This window comes from Paramacrobiotus metropolitanus, unplaced genomic scaffold (assembly GCF_019649055.1).
Source record: "Paramacrobiotus metropolitanus isolate TYO unplaced genomic scaffold, Prichtersi_v1.0 Parri_scaffold0000013, whole genome shotgun sequence".
Taxonomy (NCBI): domain Eukaryota; kingdom Metazoa; phylum Tardigrada; class Eutardigrada; order Parachela; family Macrobiotidae; genus Paramacrobiotus; species Paramacrobiotus metropolitanus.
In genome coordinates, this window is record NW_026570233.1 from 349,207 (window position 1) to 368,708 (window position 19,502).

General features: G+C 42.6%; 3 protein-coding genes across 3 annotated transcripts; all 3 read left to right on the forward strand.

Annotated features, from left to right (window-relative positions):
- The first annotated feature begins 1,511 nt into the window (after positions 1 to 1,511).
- On the forward strand, positions 1,512 to 10,612 carry LOC129584246 (tyrosine-protein phosphatase non-receptor type 21-like). Its single transcript, XM_055476362.1, has 8 exons — positions 1,512 to 2,026; positions 2,861 to 3,318; positions 5,137 to 5,582; positions 6,438 to 6,628; positions 7,084 to 7,457; positions 7,987 to 8,459; positions 9,071 to 9,443; positions 10,045 to 10,612. Exons 1-8 carry the CDS (start codon positions 1,900 to 1,902, stop codon positions 10,312 to 10,314), a joined length of 2,712 nt encoding a protein of 903 aa, XP_055332337.1. The 5' UTR covers positions 1,512 to 1,899; the 3' UTR covers positions 10,315 to 10,612.
- A 561-nt stretch (positions 10,613 to 11,173) lies between these two features.
- LOC129584358 (BTB/POZ domain-containing protein 6-B-like) lies at positions 11,174 to 14,430 on the forward strand. Its single transcript, XM_055476517.1, has 6 exons — positions 11,174 to 11,472; positions 11,555 to 11,677; positions 11,874 to 12,033; positions 13,157 to 13,341; positions 13,422 to 13,557; positions 13,654 to 14,430. The coding sequence occupies exons 1-6, from the start codon at positions 11,318 to 11,320 to the stop codon at positions 14,152 to 14,154; spliced, it is 1,260 nt and encodes a 419-aa protein (XP_055332492.1). The 5' UTR covers positions 11,174 to 11,317; the 3' UTR covers positions 14,155 to 14,430.
- A 1,557-nt stretch (positions 14,431 to 15,987) lies between these two features.
- Positions 15,988 to 18,231, forward strand: LOC129584188 (BTB/POZ domain-containing protein 6-like). Its single transcript, XM_055476308.1, has 6 exons — positions 15,988 to 16,154; positions 16,223 to 16,345; positions 16,570 to 16,732; positions 16,953 to 17,146; positions 17,213 to 17,348; positions 17,716 to 18,231. The coding sequence occupies exons 1-6, from the start codon at positions 15,988 to 15,990 to the stop codon at positions 18,229 to 18,231; spliced, it is 1,299 nt and encodes a 432-aa protein (XP_055332283.1).
- Positions 18,232 to 19,502: the final 1,271 nt, after the last annotated feature.

Consider the following 19,502-nt stretch of genomic DNA (forward strand, 5'->3'; position numbering starts at 1 on the left):
TGAAAATTAGGAATTGCAATGATATTACTTAAGTATGGGACTTGCTGTGTTTTAGCGCTGTTGTATATATGTAAGTTATTATGTCATCCTACTTTGATATCGGCTAACTGTAAATCGGCACGTGCAACTCGACCCGGCATTAATGAGAAAACCGACCGGCCGGAAACAGCTAAACTATCGCTTCTTGGTTGAGCAGTACGAATATCCCGTATCCCTCGCTTCTCGTATCCCTTCTACCCATTTGCCATCGAGACGGTGAGAGTTGTTGGGGAAGGCCATAGCGGCAAAAAGTCCACATATCTATATACAGATACCAACAATAAGCCTCTTTGGGCGGATAATTCGGAAAAAGTCTGGTAAAATCATCAATTATTGTAAATATTTGTAGATAAATACGTAGAACCACGCAAATTTAGAGCAACCTGTCAACGTCAGTTTAGCTACGAGTGTTATAAGAGGTGGTCAGCTAGTTGGGTGTTGGGTAAAAACAAACTGCAATAATTATGTAGTATGTAATTTGTATTAATGTGTTGTCAACTGGTTGTTTCTTTCATTCTTGAATGCACATTATTTTAACGACCTAGCGAAGTGAATGCCCAATTTTCTACTTAATTGTCCGCGGAAGTTCGATAATAGAAGTATTTAACTTATTAGCATGAAACATTCTTGTGTTCATATAGAAAAACTTATGTACGAATACAAGTATACTTGCACTTCTTGGGCGAAAGGTACGTACCTACCGTACAATCAGTACAATGCACCGGATCGGTACAATACAGACTAAAATAAATGTTTTAATACCGTTTTATACCCATTCCGATTTTCAGCCAACAATTAATTTTTCAGACTAATTGCTGTACTCTGTACTATGCGGTTAATTAATTTTTACTTACCCTGCATATAATATACGTGTCGCATTAGCACAGCATTGTAGCGCTTCGATTATTTTGGTGATTGTCCATTATGAAATAACAGCCAATAGGCAATAGGTATTAAGGTAACTATTATAAAAAACATATTTACTTCTCGTTTTGATCAATTTTTTACAAAAAACAGTATAATAGTGCAGCAGAAATAAGAATAATTTGCACCGAGTTATAGATATAGTAGGCTAATTTCGTTAATTTCATTGTATAAATACAAATACAGTCGACTTACGATATGTACTCGTACTTTTGATTTTGGTACACCGAGTTTCCACAGGTCAATTTTTAATTTTATTTACGTAGCTTACATGTTTACGTACACTTTTTTCTCGTATTTATTTATTTACGTACAACTGCGTTTGCACAATGAAATTAATAACAATTATTAGACGCACTTGTACTTACGATTAAAAAGTTAAATTCACCGGGTGTACCGTAACGAAGTATATCGCAGTCGCGGCGGACTGTCAGCCGTCGCTACCGATCAATACCGAAGTCACCCTCGGCGCGCCCCGCCGCAACCGTGTCATGTCATCCAACCCACAAACGGCACAAAGGTATGACTGACTCAGCCACTGTTGTAGCGATTTTCTCTCCTCGCTGCTGGTCGCATTTTTGATTGAGCTCGTGGTGACGGATTGCCATGACCTACGGCGTTTCATCACCACACTTTTCCATCGTTATCGGTCAGACGCTGCATGTGTGTTTTTTGTTATAATTTTCCACTGAGCAATTAAGAGCAAATATGGAACCAAGGAACGACCTTGTGCACGCTGTCACGGGTCGTTGTGGAGGGCTGTTATCGGGAATCCGCGCTGCACTGCTCTCTGCTCTCACTCTGATTTTCTTTCTTGTCGACGTGTGAACAGTGGGATTAGTTGTTGTCTTGTTGATATAGTTGGAGTTTGTTAAAAAGTCATTACTTATTCTTGTTGGAGTTTCTCGTGTGTTGGCTGCGTGTGCGGGGGAAATTATGCCGTTTGCGTTCCGTTTAAAGAAAGTTCGCCGTTATGATGTGGCCACACGCGCTCTCTTCGTGCTCTCCGTGCAGCTGCTGGATAATACGGAAATGGAATGTACCCTGAATGAGGCCAGCACAGGTAGCGTGCCGTATTTATGGTTAATTTTTCTGGGCGTAAATAATTTCTGCGAAAGATTGGAGAAGGGCCAGGGAAATAAAAACAGACGATTAAGTAGCTTGGGCTTGTTGTCCACGGATCACTGCGTATTTTCCTGTTTGTGATGCTTGACCGCTTGAGTGGCCATACAGGGATGTTGTGGTCTGTTGCATCGAAAATTCCACAGGTGGTTCAAGACTGTTTAAATATATAGTTTTCGATTTTGATTGATTGAGAAAAATTACAAACAGAGATTAATGAACAAACCGAATCTTTTCAATGTTTCGTATTTGGAATTTTGAATCTTCAAGATTCTTCAGGCTTTTTAGTAATTAAAAAATGGAAGCTACTCTGTGGTGCAGAATAACACTGTAAAGATTTAATATTATGTAGATAGTTACAGTTACTACTAAAATGATGAAAAATTTCAAACGAGTATTTCATCCACCGTGATTCGAGTAATGGGATTATCGTTTGTTCGGATATTATACCACTAGATGAGCCCGACAAATTACAGAACACTTACGAATTTTTAAATTAATGCTTAATAGGGAGTATTTTAAATTGTTACGATCTAACAGCGAAGTGTAATGCACTTTGGTATTAACTATCAACTACATATTATCACTATCGCATAATTTGGTTATCATTTTATGTGGGAATTTCTGCCGTGGTAGTTGGGTGAAAAATAACCGTAAAAGATATGGGTAATATTTGATAGCCAGTGTGTAAACAACAACAACAACAGTGTGTAAACAGTGTGTTACTTACACAGTGTGTAAGTAACAACCTAATTGAGTGTTGCTTGTTTTCCAGGAGAAGAATTGTTATCCCACATTGCCCAGCGTCTGAACATCCGCGAATACGGATATTTCGGCCTGAAATTCATTAACAAACACCTGCAGTACCAGTGGCTGGCCCTGGATCTGCCCCTGAAACGCCAGCTGACCAAATTCGCTCACAGTCTCTTCGTCAAGTTCTCCGTGCGCTTCTACGTGAAGAACGCCACCCAGCTCAAGGATGAATCGACACGCTACCAGTTCTTCCTGCAGCTGCGCAACGAGATTATCGAGGGCGCGCTGTTGTGCTCCCCGGAGCAGGCGGTGCTCCTGGCCAGCTACAGTCTGCAGGCCGCCTACGGGGACTTCGATCCCGAACGGCATGCGCCGCATCATCTCAAGGATTTCTTTCTGCTCCCGAAAAGGATGTGTACACAGGAGGAGATTTTGATGGAGCTGTTAAGGGAAGTGTCCAATACGCATCGGTCCTTTCATGTGAGTGCCTTGAAATTGTTTTTTTTTTAAACTGTTATTTATTTCTCTGGCTTTTTTATTCCGTTTTCCGTGTTGTACCGGATAGTGAAGAAGCAGAGTATTTTTCAACGTGGAACTCTTTCTGGATGGTAGAATTTTTATTCATAAGATTTGTTGCGCTTGCGACTTGACGTTAGGTGTTTTTAAATAAAATCATGTGTTTTGGGGATTACGAATTTGAAAATTTTTTAATTTCGAATTTTTTGCACGCTGGGAAATCCATAGAAATCTGCCATCCATTTTTTGTGAGTTACTATTAGAATTCAATTTTTTTTTTGTTTTGAGATCTTTGTTGAGATTTGACCAAGTTGGAGAAAGCTTCGTAGTTCGTATGCAGGATATCCTGAGTCATCGTAGTGTAGAGGCTGATTGATGAGCGTTGATACATGATGCATCTCAATTTAATATAGTGGGTTCTTGTTAAAAGTTTAAAAGAGATTATAAATTTTCAACGATGCTGAAGCATTTTTTATTATTATTGGATCAGTTCAATTTTTGTGATTATTATTCAATTCTGAAAAATTAACAAATTTCGGACTTTCTGTATAGTCGATTAATTTCTAGCTGTGATTGGATTTGATTACTTACGCTACAACATTTCTTAAGCAAATTTCTGGTCAGTAACGTTTATCTCAGGGAAAAAATCGTTTAGAGAAATGTATCGATTGACCGTGTTGATTGTCGTTTAGTTACATAACCGAAAGGATAGTGTTTCGCTCGCACCACTTTGCCGCGGTGAGTGGCAGGTTGAAGAAGAGAGTTGTTTTGTCGGTGTTGGTCGGGCGAGTGTCGCTGGTTGCAGGTTGAAAAGACGGATCCATTTGCCAAATGGCTTTAACGTTGTCCGTGTTGTTTATCTATTGATCGTGTTTGGTAGAATAACCTGCGCTGGATTACCGGTCCGTGTATTACCGTCCATTTTAACAGACACACCGGCATATATGGCAGCTGCACCGCACTTGATCGTATTTGGAGTACATCTAATTAATTCTAATTGCGGCCAGAACGTTTAGTTTTGAATGTAGTGCTCATTTGCCATTGTAATCAAAACGCACGTGTAATGAAAAGGAAGTGCAGTGCAGGCGGATGTGAAAACAAATAGTTTGCATAGCTTGAGAGAGATATTAGGTTTTGTTTTGGACTGAGAATACAACGGAAATGCCGTTTGGTTAGGGCAAAAAATTTTTAACTGCATTGCGATGGAAAAATTACGGTTATTCAACAGTCTTCAGCAGTGTTAAATAATGTTTTTTTTTGCATTTACTTAAATTGATTTTGAATATTCCCCAGGCCCATATTGCCATGAACGTGCCGTTACATTACCGAAACACTTTTGTAGAAGTATATATTTCTCTCTGATAAGAAACGTTGATGTGACAAGACCTCATTATTCTGATCTGTTGCATGATTTTAGTTGTTTAATATGGTTATTGTTTATTATAATATGTATATATGTGGTTAATTGTATTGTAATGTATGTATTTGACAGGTTTGTTGTTAAATAAACTACGTGCTCGAAGCAGTAGAATTTTGTAACTTATTGTAGTAAAGTGGCTCATATCGTCTCTGCTATCATATCGTATGCGAAGCAGTCAGACCGCACAGCTATGGGAAAGTTGCAGCGATTAGAGAATTTTCGAGCTTTCGTAATATAATTTTTTGTTGATATTTAACAATAAATGGGCAGAAAGGATCTTGCAGCTTAAGTGAACAACTCCCGGCTTTGGAGTGATTTTGCAAATACCCCTCTCCAGGCTGGATTCTTGCTTCTTTTTATAGGGAATGTCACCCGCCGCCGCCGAGATGTTCTACATCCAGGAAGCCCAGAGTCTGGAGGGCTACGGCGAAGAGTACTACGCGGCGAAGGACGCTTCCGGCAACGACTTGCTGCTGGGCACCAGCCACCTGGGCGTCACCATCAAGCACCCCACCGGGCGGCCCCTGCTGAACATGGCCTGGCCGCTTCTGAAGAACGTCTCGCGGGCCAAACGCAGTATCTACCTGGAATGTGTGGGCACCGGGCGTACCAATCAGCGCATGGTGCAGATCTTCCTGGAGAACGCGGATTTTGCCGCGTACGTCCTGACCAATATCAGTCTGCAGCAGGATTTCTATTTGACGGAAGCGGGCGCTAATGGATACGTGGGGAATGGGAGTAGTTTCCCGGTGACGGGAAACGGGGGGCCGGTGGATCCCGGACCGCATCCGCAGGCGCATCCCTTCAGGTATACAGGGGTTTGCTTGTCCAGTACGTTTTGTTGGGTTTCACGCAATAATAGAACAATTATAATTTATTATCGATCCGTTTCGGTTTGTGTTGTAAAGTGCGTTTTGGGTTGGCTTAATTATTTTAATTTTTGTAAAATCAATCTTCTGGAATGTGATTAATGTGTAACCGACTAACCGTCGTTATTTATTGTACATGTAGTATGTTTGAAGTGTAAACATATGCATAAATACTGGTGAGAATAAGTTATTTCTTTGTTGAATAATTTCTTAATTAAACGAACACTTTCGTCAGAAATTTTCTTAACGAGAGTTTTAGTTGCGTGCGTGTCAGTCGAGGGTTGTGATACCGTTGCGTGTCCATCAAGTCCTAACATATGCATTGGTTTACCTGTGGGAACGAATATCGTAGTGCAATGTAGAGATCAGTCCGCAGGATTCAGTGTTGATTCACCAAGTCTGCTTATCATATTATGTACGAGTGAATAATGATTATAAAATTTCATTAAAATTATAACATTCCCAAATTTTTTTGTTTCTTGTTTATTCGTACCACGATATAGGGAAATTTTCAGATTTACTGTTATATTTACTCAAACGTTTTTCTGCTGGTTTTATTAACAAAGGTGCTAATGTGATGAGTCAGTACGAGTAGAGAATGTGAATGCACAATTATGACGTTTAGTCATTTCGGGATGTTTGGGTTTCTGATATTGGTTTATCGGGGTGAGAATACGGGGTCAACACGATAAGTTGTCTCATGATGATGTAATAGTGGACTAGTTCACGCGCCAGTAATCTGCCAACAGCATAGTTGTTAGCGTTGGCATTCATTCTTCCGCTTATCGTTGAAGGTTGATGTTCCGCCCGGACGCCACCGGAATGACACGGCCGTTATCCAACGGAAATACCAGCAACGGCGTGCAAGTACAGACCGTTGTCCGGCCGGAGCAGCACCCGGCGCCGGCATCCTCGCAGCCGGATGTTATCGATTTCGCCCGCACCACCGACCTCTACATGCCCCGTGACCACCGCGCACATCCAGGTGAGACGATCGTTAAGTTTACAATGACATTATAAAATTGAGCTTAAAATTAATAGTTGAATTCTACGGCGGAGAACAAACACACATGACATTAGCTCAGATTTAGCTGTTTGTATAAGGTTGTGGAAAAATTGAATAAAATTATTTTAGTACGGGTGACTTGCAGACCCTTTCGTTTATGGCATTCATTAGAAAATTTATCAAGTATTTTCCTGAAATGACCAGCAGACATCTTGTAATTTTTTTCACTTGCGTTGATCCATTTTATATCGTTTCTTCGTGTTATTTCTATGGCTTTTGTCTTGTTTTAACGAAATGCACGATAAAATTACAAAAATAACGATAGAAATAACTACTGGCTGAAATAAACGAAATTGTATGAATGATTTGTACACTTGGTAACTGCCGCCAACGGCTCACACTGACAGTCCATACACTATGCAATCTCTTGCTAGGCGAACATTTCGAGCGCGCAGCACCGCCCTTGTCGTACCGCGAGGCGCCCGCCTACGACAGCGTCATCAAAAACCATCCCGTCGATCTGCTGCACCGTACGCCCGGCGCCCCGCCGCTGCACCGCTACTCGTGGATCGACGGCATGATGCCCGAGGGCGCACCGGCGGAGATCCGCGGCATCCATGCCCAGTCTTCCATTATCGGACCACTGATCAACAGTACCCCGGAGCTGCGCTCCACGGGGGCCGCCCGCCGAGCGGCGGCGCTGAGCTGCAGCACGCCGGATCTGCTGTCCATGACGGGCCCGGTGCCCGCGCGGCGTGTGCTCATCAGTCGGCCGGAACGGTCCGAGGTGTTTGTCTCGCATTCCCAGGTAAGGAATTAGCCACCATGGAAGGTAAACGGTCTTTTTCACTGGTGAATGAAGTTGTGTGTGTTTGTCGAAATATGTTTATGGATTAGTCAGATTTTATATACTTTTTTCTTTAGAAAAACTACTGTTATTCTATTACTGTATCTAGTTCAGTTATATTTGCCTGTTGTATTAAGTGGACGTAAAAAGCTTTAATCTGACAAAACATAAATTAAAAATATTTTTAATTTTCGACAAAATATTTTTGCATGAATGTTGATTTTTTAAATCAATTTTTTATTTCGGATGACTAGAAGTATTACTGTAAATTCTGTAATCGACTGGCGTTTCCCGATTTTGGTGGATGTCACTGTCAGCCATTCTACTAGGCTCGCTCTCTTTTTATTTTACTTGATCATGCATGTGCATTTGTGTACGCACTTGCTGCAGCTAGTTGTCACTTAATAATGACATGGCATCGGAAACTAGTTTTGTACACTTTGACTTGAATAACTGGTTAAAGTCTCTGAAGTCGACCGCTGTGTTGTAGGAGCTTCCCGTCGTGCGGCAAACTGCCGCCGATGAGTTAACCGTTACACCGTTGAAACACTTTGACGCCGTCCTGGAGGAGGAGGTCTCGGTGTCCCCCGCGGATAGTAAACACGTCCCGTCACTGGCCTCCGATGATCCGGAAGTGGGGGGTTCACCCCACCGTCCGCTCCTGCTGGCCGCCATGAACGGGCTGGTGCTGTCCAATGTGTGCCTGGCGGAGTTGCCACCCGACCATGCCATCTACGAGAATCTCTCGCCCAAGGATGCCCGGCGGGCGGATCTGGAGAAGCGCCTGTCGTCCGGCAGTGTCCTGATAGAGTTTGAGCAGATTCCCAAAAAGCGACGGACTAATGCGGTGTGTAATGTGGCCCGCATGCCGGAGAATGCCGAGCGGAATCGGTATCCGGATGTGCTGCCGTATGATGATACCAGGATACAGTTGCGGCGGTTCGGGAAGAACAACACGAAAGCGTGAGTATTTCCATTCTCCAGGCTGTTATTATTTTTGGTGTAATTTGCCTTGTTATTTTTTGCCTGCGCTACAGCCAAAAATTAACATACAAAAATTTGAAAAAATTAACACTGCCCTTTTGGTATGGACCTCCTACCTTAATTTTAGTATTTTGTCTACAGTTTATCATTCTGGACTCAGAAGATATGTATCTATGGTGGCAGTTTTTTCTCGTTGAGATGTTCGTTGGTCGTTCAACCGTGAAAATACCGAAAACGCTATCGATTGCTGGCATTACTGTACTGTGTAGTATACCTTAAATGAAGCGAAATATCAGTAGTAAAATTGCGATAGAGAGATCATCTGCTAAAAAACACGTCGGAAATATTCAAAAAACTTTAGGGTTTTGTTAGGAGCTGATAAGGGTACAATTTGCTGTTTACAGTAAGATCTCGTGAGAGATTATGTGCCTTAGAGAGCCGTCGGTAAGCGTTATGTTTTAATAGAACCTTGCTCTACAGCATACAGCATACGGTAAATTTATTGAGTTCGATCACTTCGCTGCCTTTAATCGGCATTATTCGACAGCTTTTGGATCTGTTGGCTATAATTCCAGCGTCTCTTTTGACAGTTACATCAACGCCTCGCAAATCGTTCTGGAATGCGGCGACCTGGAACGCCAGTACATCGCCACCCAGGACCCAATGCCCTCCACCACGGAAGACCTGCTCAACATGCTGTGGGATGATCACGTGCGCATCGCCGTCGTCTTGTCTGACGCCACCACCGTGCCTTGGATAACACATCTGACCAAAGCCGACGCGCAGCTGGGCGCCTTCACCCTGCGTCGCGAGACCATCACTTCTTCCAGCGGCTACCGTACCCTGACTTTTTCTCTGTCTAACAAGCAGGAAAAAGGAACGAAACGCAAGATGTTGGCGTTGCACTACGAGGCATGGGCGGAACAGGGTATCCCCGCTGATGTGGACGGTTTCATCCAGATGGTACGTGTTTCTGTTAAAATATGAAAAATCTGAATCGTTCCTGCAAGCAGTTAATTTAAAATGTAAGAAGACAGCAGTCAAAAAAAATAGCAGTTTCAAAAATAGCAGTTTCTCGGAAACATCGCTTTTTGCAAGCTTTTTTTGTGGAATTTTAGTTAAAGTTCTGGATTTTCATCTATTCTCATTTTTGACATTTTATTAGTTGTCTGTAGTCAGATAAGTATTCATTATATTCTGTAATACTCTTTTATAATAACTTTATTTGAGTTTATTGTATTAAACTGTGTAGCTGCTTCCTGTTTGTCAGATTTTAATTTATTTGATTTTTTCTCTTTAAATTATTTTATTGGAATTTATGATGTGTATTTTAAAAAATTATGGTTTTCATTTAAATATTTTCGTAAGTTATATTCCGGCAAACTGGCAAAGCATCAATAAATTCCTCTTCTCTTAAAGTTATTGAGGCGAAGTTTGTTGCATAAAAATTACTTTTTCTATGTCAAATCATTTCATAAACGCTAGGGCTTACTTCCTTATGAAATAAGTAGTTCGGATATGATTTTGGAAATGTCCAGATTCTGAACCGGAGTTTCAATCCTAGGTACGGGAACTGGAATCGTATCGGCGGCAGTTCCAGGGCAGTGTCCGGGAGAAGGTAGCCGTGATATGTAAGACAGGATGCGGTCGGAGCGGTGTGCTGATCCTCCTGGATTTCATGGCGCTGTGTGTCGATCACAACCAGGCGGTGGATGTGCCGCGGGTGCTGGCGCATATGCGCCGGCAGCGGATGTTCATGGTGCAGACGGTGGCGCAGTATCGGTTCGTCTACGCGGCGCTGGTGCGGCATCTGAACAGTTCCCGGCTGATTTGAGAGAAATAATGGGAAGAAAGGGGATGGATGACTGCCATACGGGGGGACGGGGAGGGAGGTTTATTTTTATGGGTTTTAATTTTTCAACCGGGGTTTCTTTCTGCTTCCGAGGGGGGTGTGTATCTCCATGCCTTTTTGTGATGCCATTGGGTCTGATGCTGCTGACATGAATCGTTGGGAATGTGTTTTTTTAAAGTGTGCTTTTTTTGCGGATTTCGGAGTGTGTTTTCTGTATTCGAATTGCGAGCTTTTGCTCTGTTTATTTTTATTCGTGGTGTAAAAAAATTGGAGAAATGCCGACGTTGACTGGTGTCTGCAAAAATGGAAAAATGAAGTCTAGGGTTGAGACCAAACTTTCAGAAGATCTCACATTTCGCTTCTTTGAATCAAATTATTTCAAATTCAAAAGAGCTTTGTGCGTCTGAAACAGTTTGAAATAACAAAATTATTTATTTTCAAAAATAAATTTTATTTTAATTATTTTGAGTCGAAAAAAACTGAATCAACGCACGATTTGATGTATCAAATTCAAAACTGGGAAAAACGTCTCTTATTCCAACATAGGAGTTAATTTCCTTGCAAAAAACAATGAAAATTCAAAAAAAAAAACTAAAAATAATTATTTTTAGGTTTCAAAGTTCAAATTTTGTTTCGAATCATTTCAAATTCGCCCCAAAAGTGTTTGGATTTTACCCCTAAACAGCAGTCAACTGCATAACTTGCAATTTGCATTCAACTTCCACTGACCAACAGCTGCGTAACAGTCAACCTGTGGGTGGTTGCAGTGTGCGCTAATTGTGAGCAACAACGTTTACGAGTCGAGCAACATCTGCAAATTCATCTCTGCAAATTTCCTCATTTCAAAACTCATTTTTTTATCTTCTTTGAATTGGCAGTTTTTTACTGCTCACTGTTCTGCAAATTATAAACTGCGAATTTAACAATATCCTGCTGATTTATTTTCATCCGATTCGCGATCGTTGTTTCGTATTGGAGCTCTATCATGTCCCAAGCATCGTTTACCAGCGCAGATCGTCGAGGCACCGTTCCCCGCATCGCCAGTAGGATGAAGGCTGTTCTGGCTAACGGAGAGCTGAGCGACATTGAATTTGCCGTGGGACGTGAGCATGGCCCGGTGAAGATGTTTCCAGCCCACAAGTGCGTGCTGCTCTATCGCAGGAAATAGCAGCGTTGAGCATGGTGATGCGTGGCATTGCTCATGACTGCTGTTACGTTACAGGTTCGCGCTGAGCATCAGCAGCGATGTCTTCTACACTATGTTTCACGGGAGCTTGGCGAAACGCGACGTAACCATCATCCCCATTCCGGAAATCCTTCCCGACGCGTTTGCCAACATGCTCAGGTAGAGGCGGGAAAGCCACCGTTAAATGATGCACGATAAACTGTTGCCAGTGGGTGCTGGCATACAGTGCAGGCAGAACCATAGGGAACCCTCTATGGTACAACATTATTCAACATACGACTTTGAAGCTGCAGCTATGTATTCGCTTCACGAAATCACTGGCAGCTGTATGTTGAGGGGGTGATGGATTTTGCAGTTATATCTACACTGATGCTGTGGAGAATCTCAAGCCCGAGAACGTCATCCAGACTCTGTACTGCGCTGATAAGTATGATTTGCCCTGGCTTGCGGACCGCTGCATTAGCTTCGTTCTCGACCACATCAAGCCCGATACTTGCCTGATGTTTCTGAAAAGTGTGAGTCTGTGGGCACAATAATAGAACATACCAAAAATTTAATGTGATGGTAGACAATAGACATTTTATATCCGATATTTTTTAATATGTTTGTTGCACTGTGAATTGTTGTTTTGTCGCTTAAAAAGTTTCGTTGTCAGTTTGAGTTGTAACTAGTGATGTGCTACTAAATAAAACTAAATAAATGCTATTTAATTAGTAAAAGCTTCCCTAAAATTAAATGTGTAGTAAACAGTAAAGTTTTACAGGCAAAATTAGTAAAAGTAAGTAAATGTTCGGTTACAATAGTAAATAGTAAGTAAATAGTAAGATTTGGCTTTCATTAAATAAAAGTTATTTACTAATTCATTTACTAATCGAATTTTAGCGAATAACCAGGAAAGACTCATTGCTGTACTGAGGTTTATCATTAACGGTGTTGCATAGTAGCCTTAACAGACGGTGGTATTGCTGTTCACGTAAACGCAACGTACCGCCAACCCGAAACTGCGGTTACGTTACGTATAATTATAGAAATTTACACTGCAGTGCATTAGCAGCCTGGCAAGCCGATTGTGCAGCCCAGTTGAACTGCTAGATTTTGCCTTCACACCATAGATTCGCATAAAGTAAAGTATATTTTGATTCCTTCATGAAATGCACAAGCGTATTTAATAATAACAATAAATTAAAAATTAAATTTATTTAGTATAATTAGTAAGTAATTGGATGGCAAAAATGGGAATAGTAAGTAATAGTAAGTATTTGAAAAAATTTGGGGTTAATAGTAAGTAATAGTAAGTAAAAGTTTTGGAAGATTAGTAAATAGTAAGTAAGGTAGCAGGAAGCTGTAGTAGCACATCACTAGTTGTAACTACGTTTTCTTTATATTATTTCTACGCAGTTAAATTTTAACAACCGCTGTCTTTACCGGTTCGATTTTTCCATAGCCTGCGATTCGGCATGTCCGCAGTATTGTTATTAATAGTTTTGATAATTTATTATTTACTAAATTATAACTTTACGTGATAACGACTATGATCTCAGTTATTACTGCTAATCTGTTATTATGATTAACTGCAGCAGTTATTATTTACTGAGCAATATTTAGTAGCAGTGACCGGATGCAGGCTTTCTTGTTTAGGCGCTCCGCTGGACGCCCGATGTTGACCGGATTGTGGAAAAATGCCTGGAAGTTGTCGATGCGTCCAGTGAAGCCGTGTTCCAATCGGATCATTTTACCGAAATTGGACTCAAGACGCTGGAGATGGTTTTGCAACGAGATACACTGTCAGCTGATGAGAATGTCGTCTACACAGCGGTGGAAAAGTGAGCAGTGGTTCGCATCTGTACTGAGCTGCGTATATTTAATATGAAAGTTATTAACTTTTTTTGTGTTGCGAGCCTAGATGGGCGGAGGCTGCCTGCACTCGTCAGAAACTGTCTCCTTCCACGGCTAATCGCCGAAAAATGCTGGGCGCCGCTCTGTTCCTGGTTCGCTTTCCGCTGCTAACGGATGAACAACTGGCTAAGGGACAGGAGAAGGTGAGCGATCGTAGTCGTTTTCGAAAATATGAATCCAAATTCGGCGATCAGGAATTAAACACTACCTATGGCAATAATTGGTTTTGTTGCATTTAGAGTCGTATGCTGTATCCGGAAGAGGTGTGCAAAATTTTCCTGTACAAACACGCTGGAACCAAAGAAGGGCTAAAGTTTCCCATGGAACCTCGAAAGCATCTGACATACCGCGTGGCGAAGTGTACGTATAAGCCGAAGGAAAAGGTTTTCATTGCCTACACGAACGGCTATTGGCATCCGGCAGCGGTTTTCAAAGAGAATGGGGTGGATCCGTACCCTCCATTTGGTGTGGATATGGAGGTGCCAGAAGGAAAGTTTTCTTCGCCAACAGCTATCGTTCGGGCTGCGGATATTCTGGATCGTGGTCTGCTAGTGTCTGCCTACATTAACGGGGATTATCAGGAAGCGACATATGGCTCACAACGCGCTAGCGTGCACACTGTTGTTGTCGACGGCCGAGAACATCATGTGGACTTTATGCAACTAAAGATTGCGGGCAACCAGGTTGACAAATGGAAGGCAATTACAAGTATATCGGGCCACTTGAGACTTTCGATATGACCGTATTCGGTAGATAAGTGAAATCTTAATAAGTGGAAAAAGACGCGATGCGAATGATGTTTGATGGACAGCTATATGGCTTGCGGAAACTGACTTTTTCTCTTTTTTGATATGTTTTCAGTTGATATGATATTCACCTGCTGTAGTGTAGTATTCACGAGTTTCGGTATTTTGTACTTTCTGCTTCTCTGATACTTTTGGCTCTTCCTAACAACTTCTGCTGTTTCTGTCTTGTTTCTGCAGCTACGATTCTTTCCTGTTCAGTTGCGTTCGCGGTACGATCCTGATCAATCAATAAAGGCGTACAATACGACATACAGTTACAGTACATACGGATGTCACAGCTGCCTTGAAGCGATCATTTTTCCCCTTTGTCTAAGTACCGTTATCAATGTACGAGTACTAGATACTGCTTCTATTATAGTTCGAAACAAAAACCTGGAATTTGGATACCGTTGTTTTTCTGGTGTTCATTTGATACGTACTCGAACAATTAGCTGGTGTACTGTAGTCATTAGCGTAGACCAGAATCTTGAGTTTAGATTTTTTCCATACAGTCGCCGTTACGTTGTCTGCATTTTTGCTTCCAGTTGTGGGCGGTGATGACTGATTGGAACCGGAGTCTTTAATCTGGATTCCAGAGTTCCGATATCAGCTTTCAGAACCGCAGCTCTGTTGCATCAAACAAACAAAAAAATTATATTTTCTATCTGTATGACAAAAATAGAAAGAAGTTCTCCACTCGTCACACCCGATCTGTTTGCTGTTTTAAGTGCTTGTCCGACGCCAGATAAACGGGGTTTGGGTGCAGGGGCTGGGAACCGACAAGGGCGCATGAACGGGCGCAGCCGGCACTCCTCCCTAGCCGAGGACATTTACATACCCACACGGCACTCTCCGGTCCCATGCAAGATGTTGGATGGCGCTGATAGCTGACTGTCTTGGTTTATAATCAGTTGATAAGTGATATGCATGATTTGCTGTAATGAAGGATGAGCGCCGAACCGCTCGTCACGATTTATGTACCTTAATGAACGAATGCAACAAACAAACCAATGAACAGCTGAAACAATCTAACGACGAACATCAACATGTACCTTAATCAGCCAGCACTTATCAGTGGTATCACCTATTAGGGCTATCACCGGACGGAAAAAGGGTAGAAGTACTCGTACTGCAGTTCCATTAGATAATTTCATAATTAAAGTATTTTACAGTGCCAAGCGTTCGTATATACTTGTACATTACAGTGCTGGCTGTAGCGTTCTACCAACCACCTTTATGAATTTCATTGTATCCCGGCGGCTGTAATTATCACTAATATGTAACCAAATCGGCTTAACCATGACAGGATGGAAGATCTGGCGTCATAATCCCCGGAAAAATAAACCAGTTTTCGTTTGTACGCGCGTAAAATATGAAGATCTTGTAACAAATGCGGTGCCCTTTACGTCATTTTTAACAACACATACCCTGCCCACCCTTATCTGGCAGGTTTGTCTCTACTCAGACTCTCTAGTCGGCAGTCAGATGGGTGACGGCATGATTTTCTTGAGTGTTCCCGGTTTATGAAGTCTCTAAGTTTATGTTGGTGACGTTTGGCACTGCGGCACATTACTGTACAGTACCGAAAATTTTATTGATGATGTGCTTGTCCAATCTAATTTGATTCTGCCCCAAATATCATTCCCTACTTCACTGGTTATTCGTTTTATGATTTTTAGTGTAACTGATTAACCACAAGTAAGTTCCGGAAAATCTGAATACCGGTTAATCTTGATCTCTCAGTCCGCTGGTCCTTTCAGCTACTCCGTGCGCTGTAGGTATTCAGTTATGGCTGAAAGTTCTGCGGCACCCGCTGAAGCCTCTGCGGACTGGCAGCGCGCCATACGAGAGAATGTGGACCTGCGCCGGCAGATCCTTGCCAGTGGCGAACTGAGCGATGTACTGTTTGCCGTCGGTAGTCAGCATGGCGACGTCAAGTTGTTTGCTGCGCACAAGTACGTTTGCCTCGTCACTAGCTTGCCGGAAGTGTGAGCCCACAATGTGGCGTTTGTCATCATCTTAGGTTCATCCTGAGCAATGGCAGCACCGTGTTCTACACCATGTTCCACGGGAGTTTACCGGAAACCGGTGAGCAGCCTATCGACGTGCCTGAGATTCTGCCGGATGCGTTCAGCAATATGCTTACGTAAGTACTGCATCCAGGGCGCAATTTGCAGTATAATGCTGTGAGAATGCGGTGTCGGCTTTGATGGGCGGCACTTTTAACATGCGACAAAACCGGCACTGAAGTGGCTGAACCCGTTACATTAATACTCATTCAGACTGCAGTTTTACTGCACTGGCTTTTTAATACCTGTATGCACTGAACTGGTGCAAAACACAATTATACGACGCCTATGATTTTCGCAGATATATTTACACCAGCTCCGTGGACAACGGTCTGAAGGCTGACAATGTATTTGAAACGATTTACTGCGCGGACAAATACAGTCTGCCGCTGCTGGAAAATCTGTGCTTGACGTTCATCAAAACCGATTTAAAGGCCGACAACTGCCTCATGTATCTGGAAAACGTAAGTTTCTGCCACTTACTGTTGCTACTATTTTTACGGTTCATGTGCGATGGCGAGCATTTTAAATAAACGGACTTGCTGCGTTTAAATATTTAATAAACACTTTGCGTCGCATCGCGTCGGGTTCCACTTTTTACACGTCATAAATACGGTAACTGTTCCGGTTCCGATATAGAAGAAATAACGGTATTTGGAATATTTCATATCCCTGCATTGTTAGGTCAAACGCTGCATCCACGATTGTGTGTCTAAAGCTGGGCTGGAAGAGAAATGCTTGGAGACTGTGGACAAGTTCAGTCCAGCTGTTCTGCAGTCGAATTATTTCCCGACAGTGGACCTGGAGATATTGAAGATGATTGTGCAGCGCGACAGCCTGTCGGCGGATGAGCATACCATTTACACGGCTGTGGAGAAGTACGCCAATTTAAAATGTGTGCCCTGTGCTATTCAGTCGCATGTTGATGCGAGCATTTTGTACAGATGGTCCGCGGAGGCTTGTTTGCGGGGAGACCTGGAACCTTCGCCAGCCAACCGGCGTGCGGTGCTTGGCGAAGTCTTGTTCCTCGTCCGATTTCCCTTGCTGAGCAACAAAGAACTGGCCAACGGGCCCATGAAAGTAAGTTCTAAGCAGCACTAACAAATTATAAGCGTAGCCCGTCGTCAGTCGTGACCTTTGCAAGGTAGATCAGTTTTTCGTGAAAACGTCCTTGCTGGCGAGATTGTAAGTACGGTACGTCGTTTCGTACTGCATGTAAATATTTTCGCAAAATTTGCTTGTGGCAGCGATTATTTACCAATGAACGGTTTTTTTGTGGCAGTAATTACCTACGAATTGGCAGTTAACTGAGCATAGCCGCCAAACCCAGTCCATGGGCGGGCGTCGCCACTAGACTATAAAAGCCGTTTGTAAATTCACGGGCTCTCCCGGTTTACTGAAATGGTTAGGCTCTAATCCCGTTATTTCTAACCCTATCTGCGTGTAGAGTGTACTGCTGCTGGAAACTGAATTTTGGGACATGCATCAGTACAATCATGCCACCAGTACTACCAACATGCGACAGATGCCGTTTCCGACTGTCCACCGTACCGGCTCGATTCTACGCTTCCCAAAGGGGTATGCGGAATTCGTGCCCCAAGAAGAGGTGTTTGTTGAGGTTGGTTCTGGGCAAAATCTCTTCTGGTATCCGGCAGTAGTTGTCGGAATGTTGCCATCGGGGATTATCAGTGTTTCGCGAAATGGAGGTCAGACACGATACCATTGTGCAGCGTATAAGGTGGTGCGGGCTGTGGATATCCTGAAACCTGAACAAGAAATCAAGAGTCCCATCACGCGCCGCTATCTAACCGCAAAGTTGATTCATTACCACGAGAATCTGAATACTTATACTGTAAGCATTAAGGGTGAATGGCACTCCAGACAGTTCATGCAGTTGGGCGTCAGTCGCGACCAAATGACGGAGTGGAAAACAGCCAATTCTTCCACCGTGTTTTACTGTTAATGCTGGCTTGCCGTGGTCTACTGGATACGATAAGCTTACTTCTCCTGTACATTTGTGCCTTTAAATTGTGCAGTACGCTTGAGATGAGTGAATTCGTTTGCAACATTTGTTTGTTTAGTTGACGTCCATACGCAGAGAATGACTGTTACTCAGCTCTTGACAGAATGAAATAGGTATTGTTAATTTTGCAATTTTCTGTTACTCAATGCTCACGGCCTTTAACGGTTTTTTGCTTTAGTTGCTGTATCACTTGAATTTCAATAATACAGGTAGATGTGTCGCGGAAAAATGACTGCTCATTGTTGACATGTTGTTTAAACTGAATGACCGCGACCGTAGGTTGAGCGTTAAAAGAGTGGTCGCTACTTTTTGATCGGTAACCGTATTAACCAGGCTTCTTTATGTTGACAAATTTGACAAATTTGTATAAACAAGCAATGGCAACAATATAGAAATTGTGAGGTCACCACTGCGGACTGAGTGCGGAGTTAGTCGCACGTAAGTGACAGGGTACAGAGGTCCAAGCCATTCCCGGCCGGTCACTGAAACCATCGAGAGGGTTTAGGCGGCGGAAAGTGAGTCGTGAGACCACAACCGTTCGGCTGAAAACAGCAAAGGTGGTTATACCGTTGTACTCATTCCGATTGCTGCTGGTTGAAATTTATAAATAGTGCAATTGGAAGATCTCCAGGTTCGAGTACTGTGACACAGCACTTTAGGTTAAACGTAAGTACAGTTCAGCGTAAACAGTGGTGTACAATTTGTTGTTTTATCTGGCACACTATTACGATTGAGCGTTCCCTTGTGTCTCTAGTTCTTATCCAGTTGGGAATTCCCGAGGGCAAAGCTATCTTTTGGCTTTTCTTGACACTCTTCTGCCGCTTGCACTTTTCGGTGAGCAAGTGCAGGGGCGTTCACCTGGTCTACTGCATTTCCGCGCCAGTTTTGAAACACTTAAAGCACTTATATTATGTCAACATATACTTTCTTAATACAGAAGTGCTAAGACGCTTCAGCCAACGTTCTGTAGAAATGTCCGAACTAATTGATCAGTTCAATAAAAAACCAAGTTTAATTACAAGTATGCCGGCTCCGCAGATTAAGCATGGTTTTATCTGGAAGGTCACTACCATCTGGGTGATATTTCTGCAAGTCTGCGGGTACTTTCCGATCACGATTGCGCGCTACCCACAATTCTCAAGCTTCCTGCGCTGTGTCTTGTACGTTTACGTATCGTTTGTTTTATGCGTTAAGATGTGCATGATCTACGG

Coding starts and splice junctions, on each gene's coding strand:
- LOC129584246 (XM_055476362.1), top strand. CDS start 1,900: ATGCCGTTTGCGTTCCGTTTAAAGAAAGTTCGCCGTTATGATGTGGCC. Junction 5,583..6,437: donor CCGCAGGCGCATCCCTTCAG/GTATACAGGGGT, acceptor TTATCGTTGAAG/GTTGATGTTCCGCCCGGACG. Junction 7,458..7,986: donor TGTTTGTCTCGCATTCCCAG/GTAAGGAATTAG, acceptor GCTGTGTTGTAG/GAGCTTCCCGTCGTGCGGCA.
- LOC129584358 (XM_055476517.1), top strand. CDS start 11,318: ATGTCCCAAGCATCGTTTACCAGCGCAGATCGTCGAGGCACCGTTCCC. Junction 13,342..13,421: donor GTCTACACAGCGGTGGAAAA/GTGAGCAGTGGT, acceptor TTGCGAGCCTAG/ATGGGCGGAGGCTGCCTGCA. Junction 13,558..13,653: donor TGGCTAAGGGACAGGAGAAG/GTGAGCGATCGT, acceptor TGTTGCATTTAG/AGTCGTATGCTGTATCCGGA.
- LOC129584188 (XM_055476308.1), top strand. CDS start 15,988: ATGGCTGAAAGTTCTGCGGCACCCGCTGAAGCCTCTGCGGACTGGCAG. Junction 16,346..16,569: donor GCGTTCAGCAATATGCTTAC/GTAAGTACTGCA, acceptor TGATTTTCGCAG/ATATATTTACACCAGCTCCG. Junction 16,733..16,952: donor GCCTCATGTATCTGGAAAAC/GTAAGTTTCTGC, acceptor CTGCATTGTTAG/GTCAAACGCTGCATCCACGA.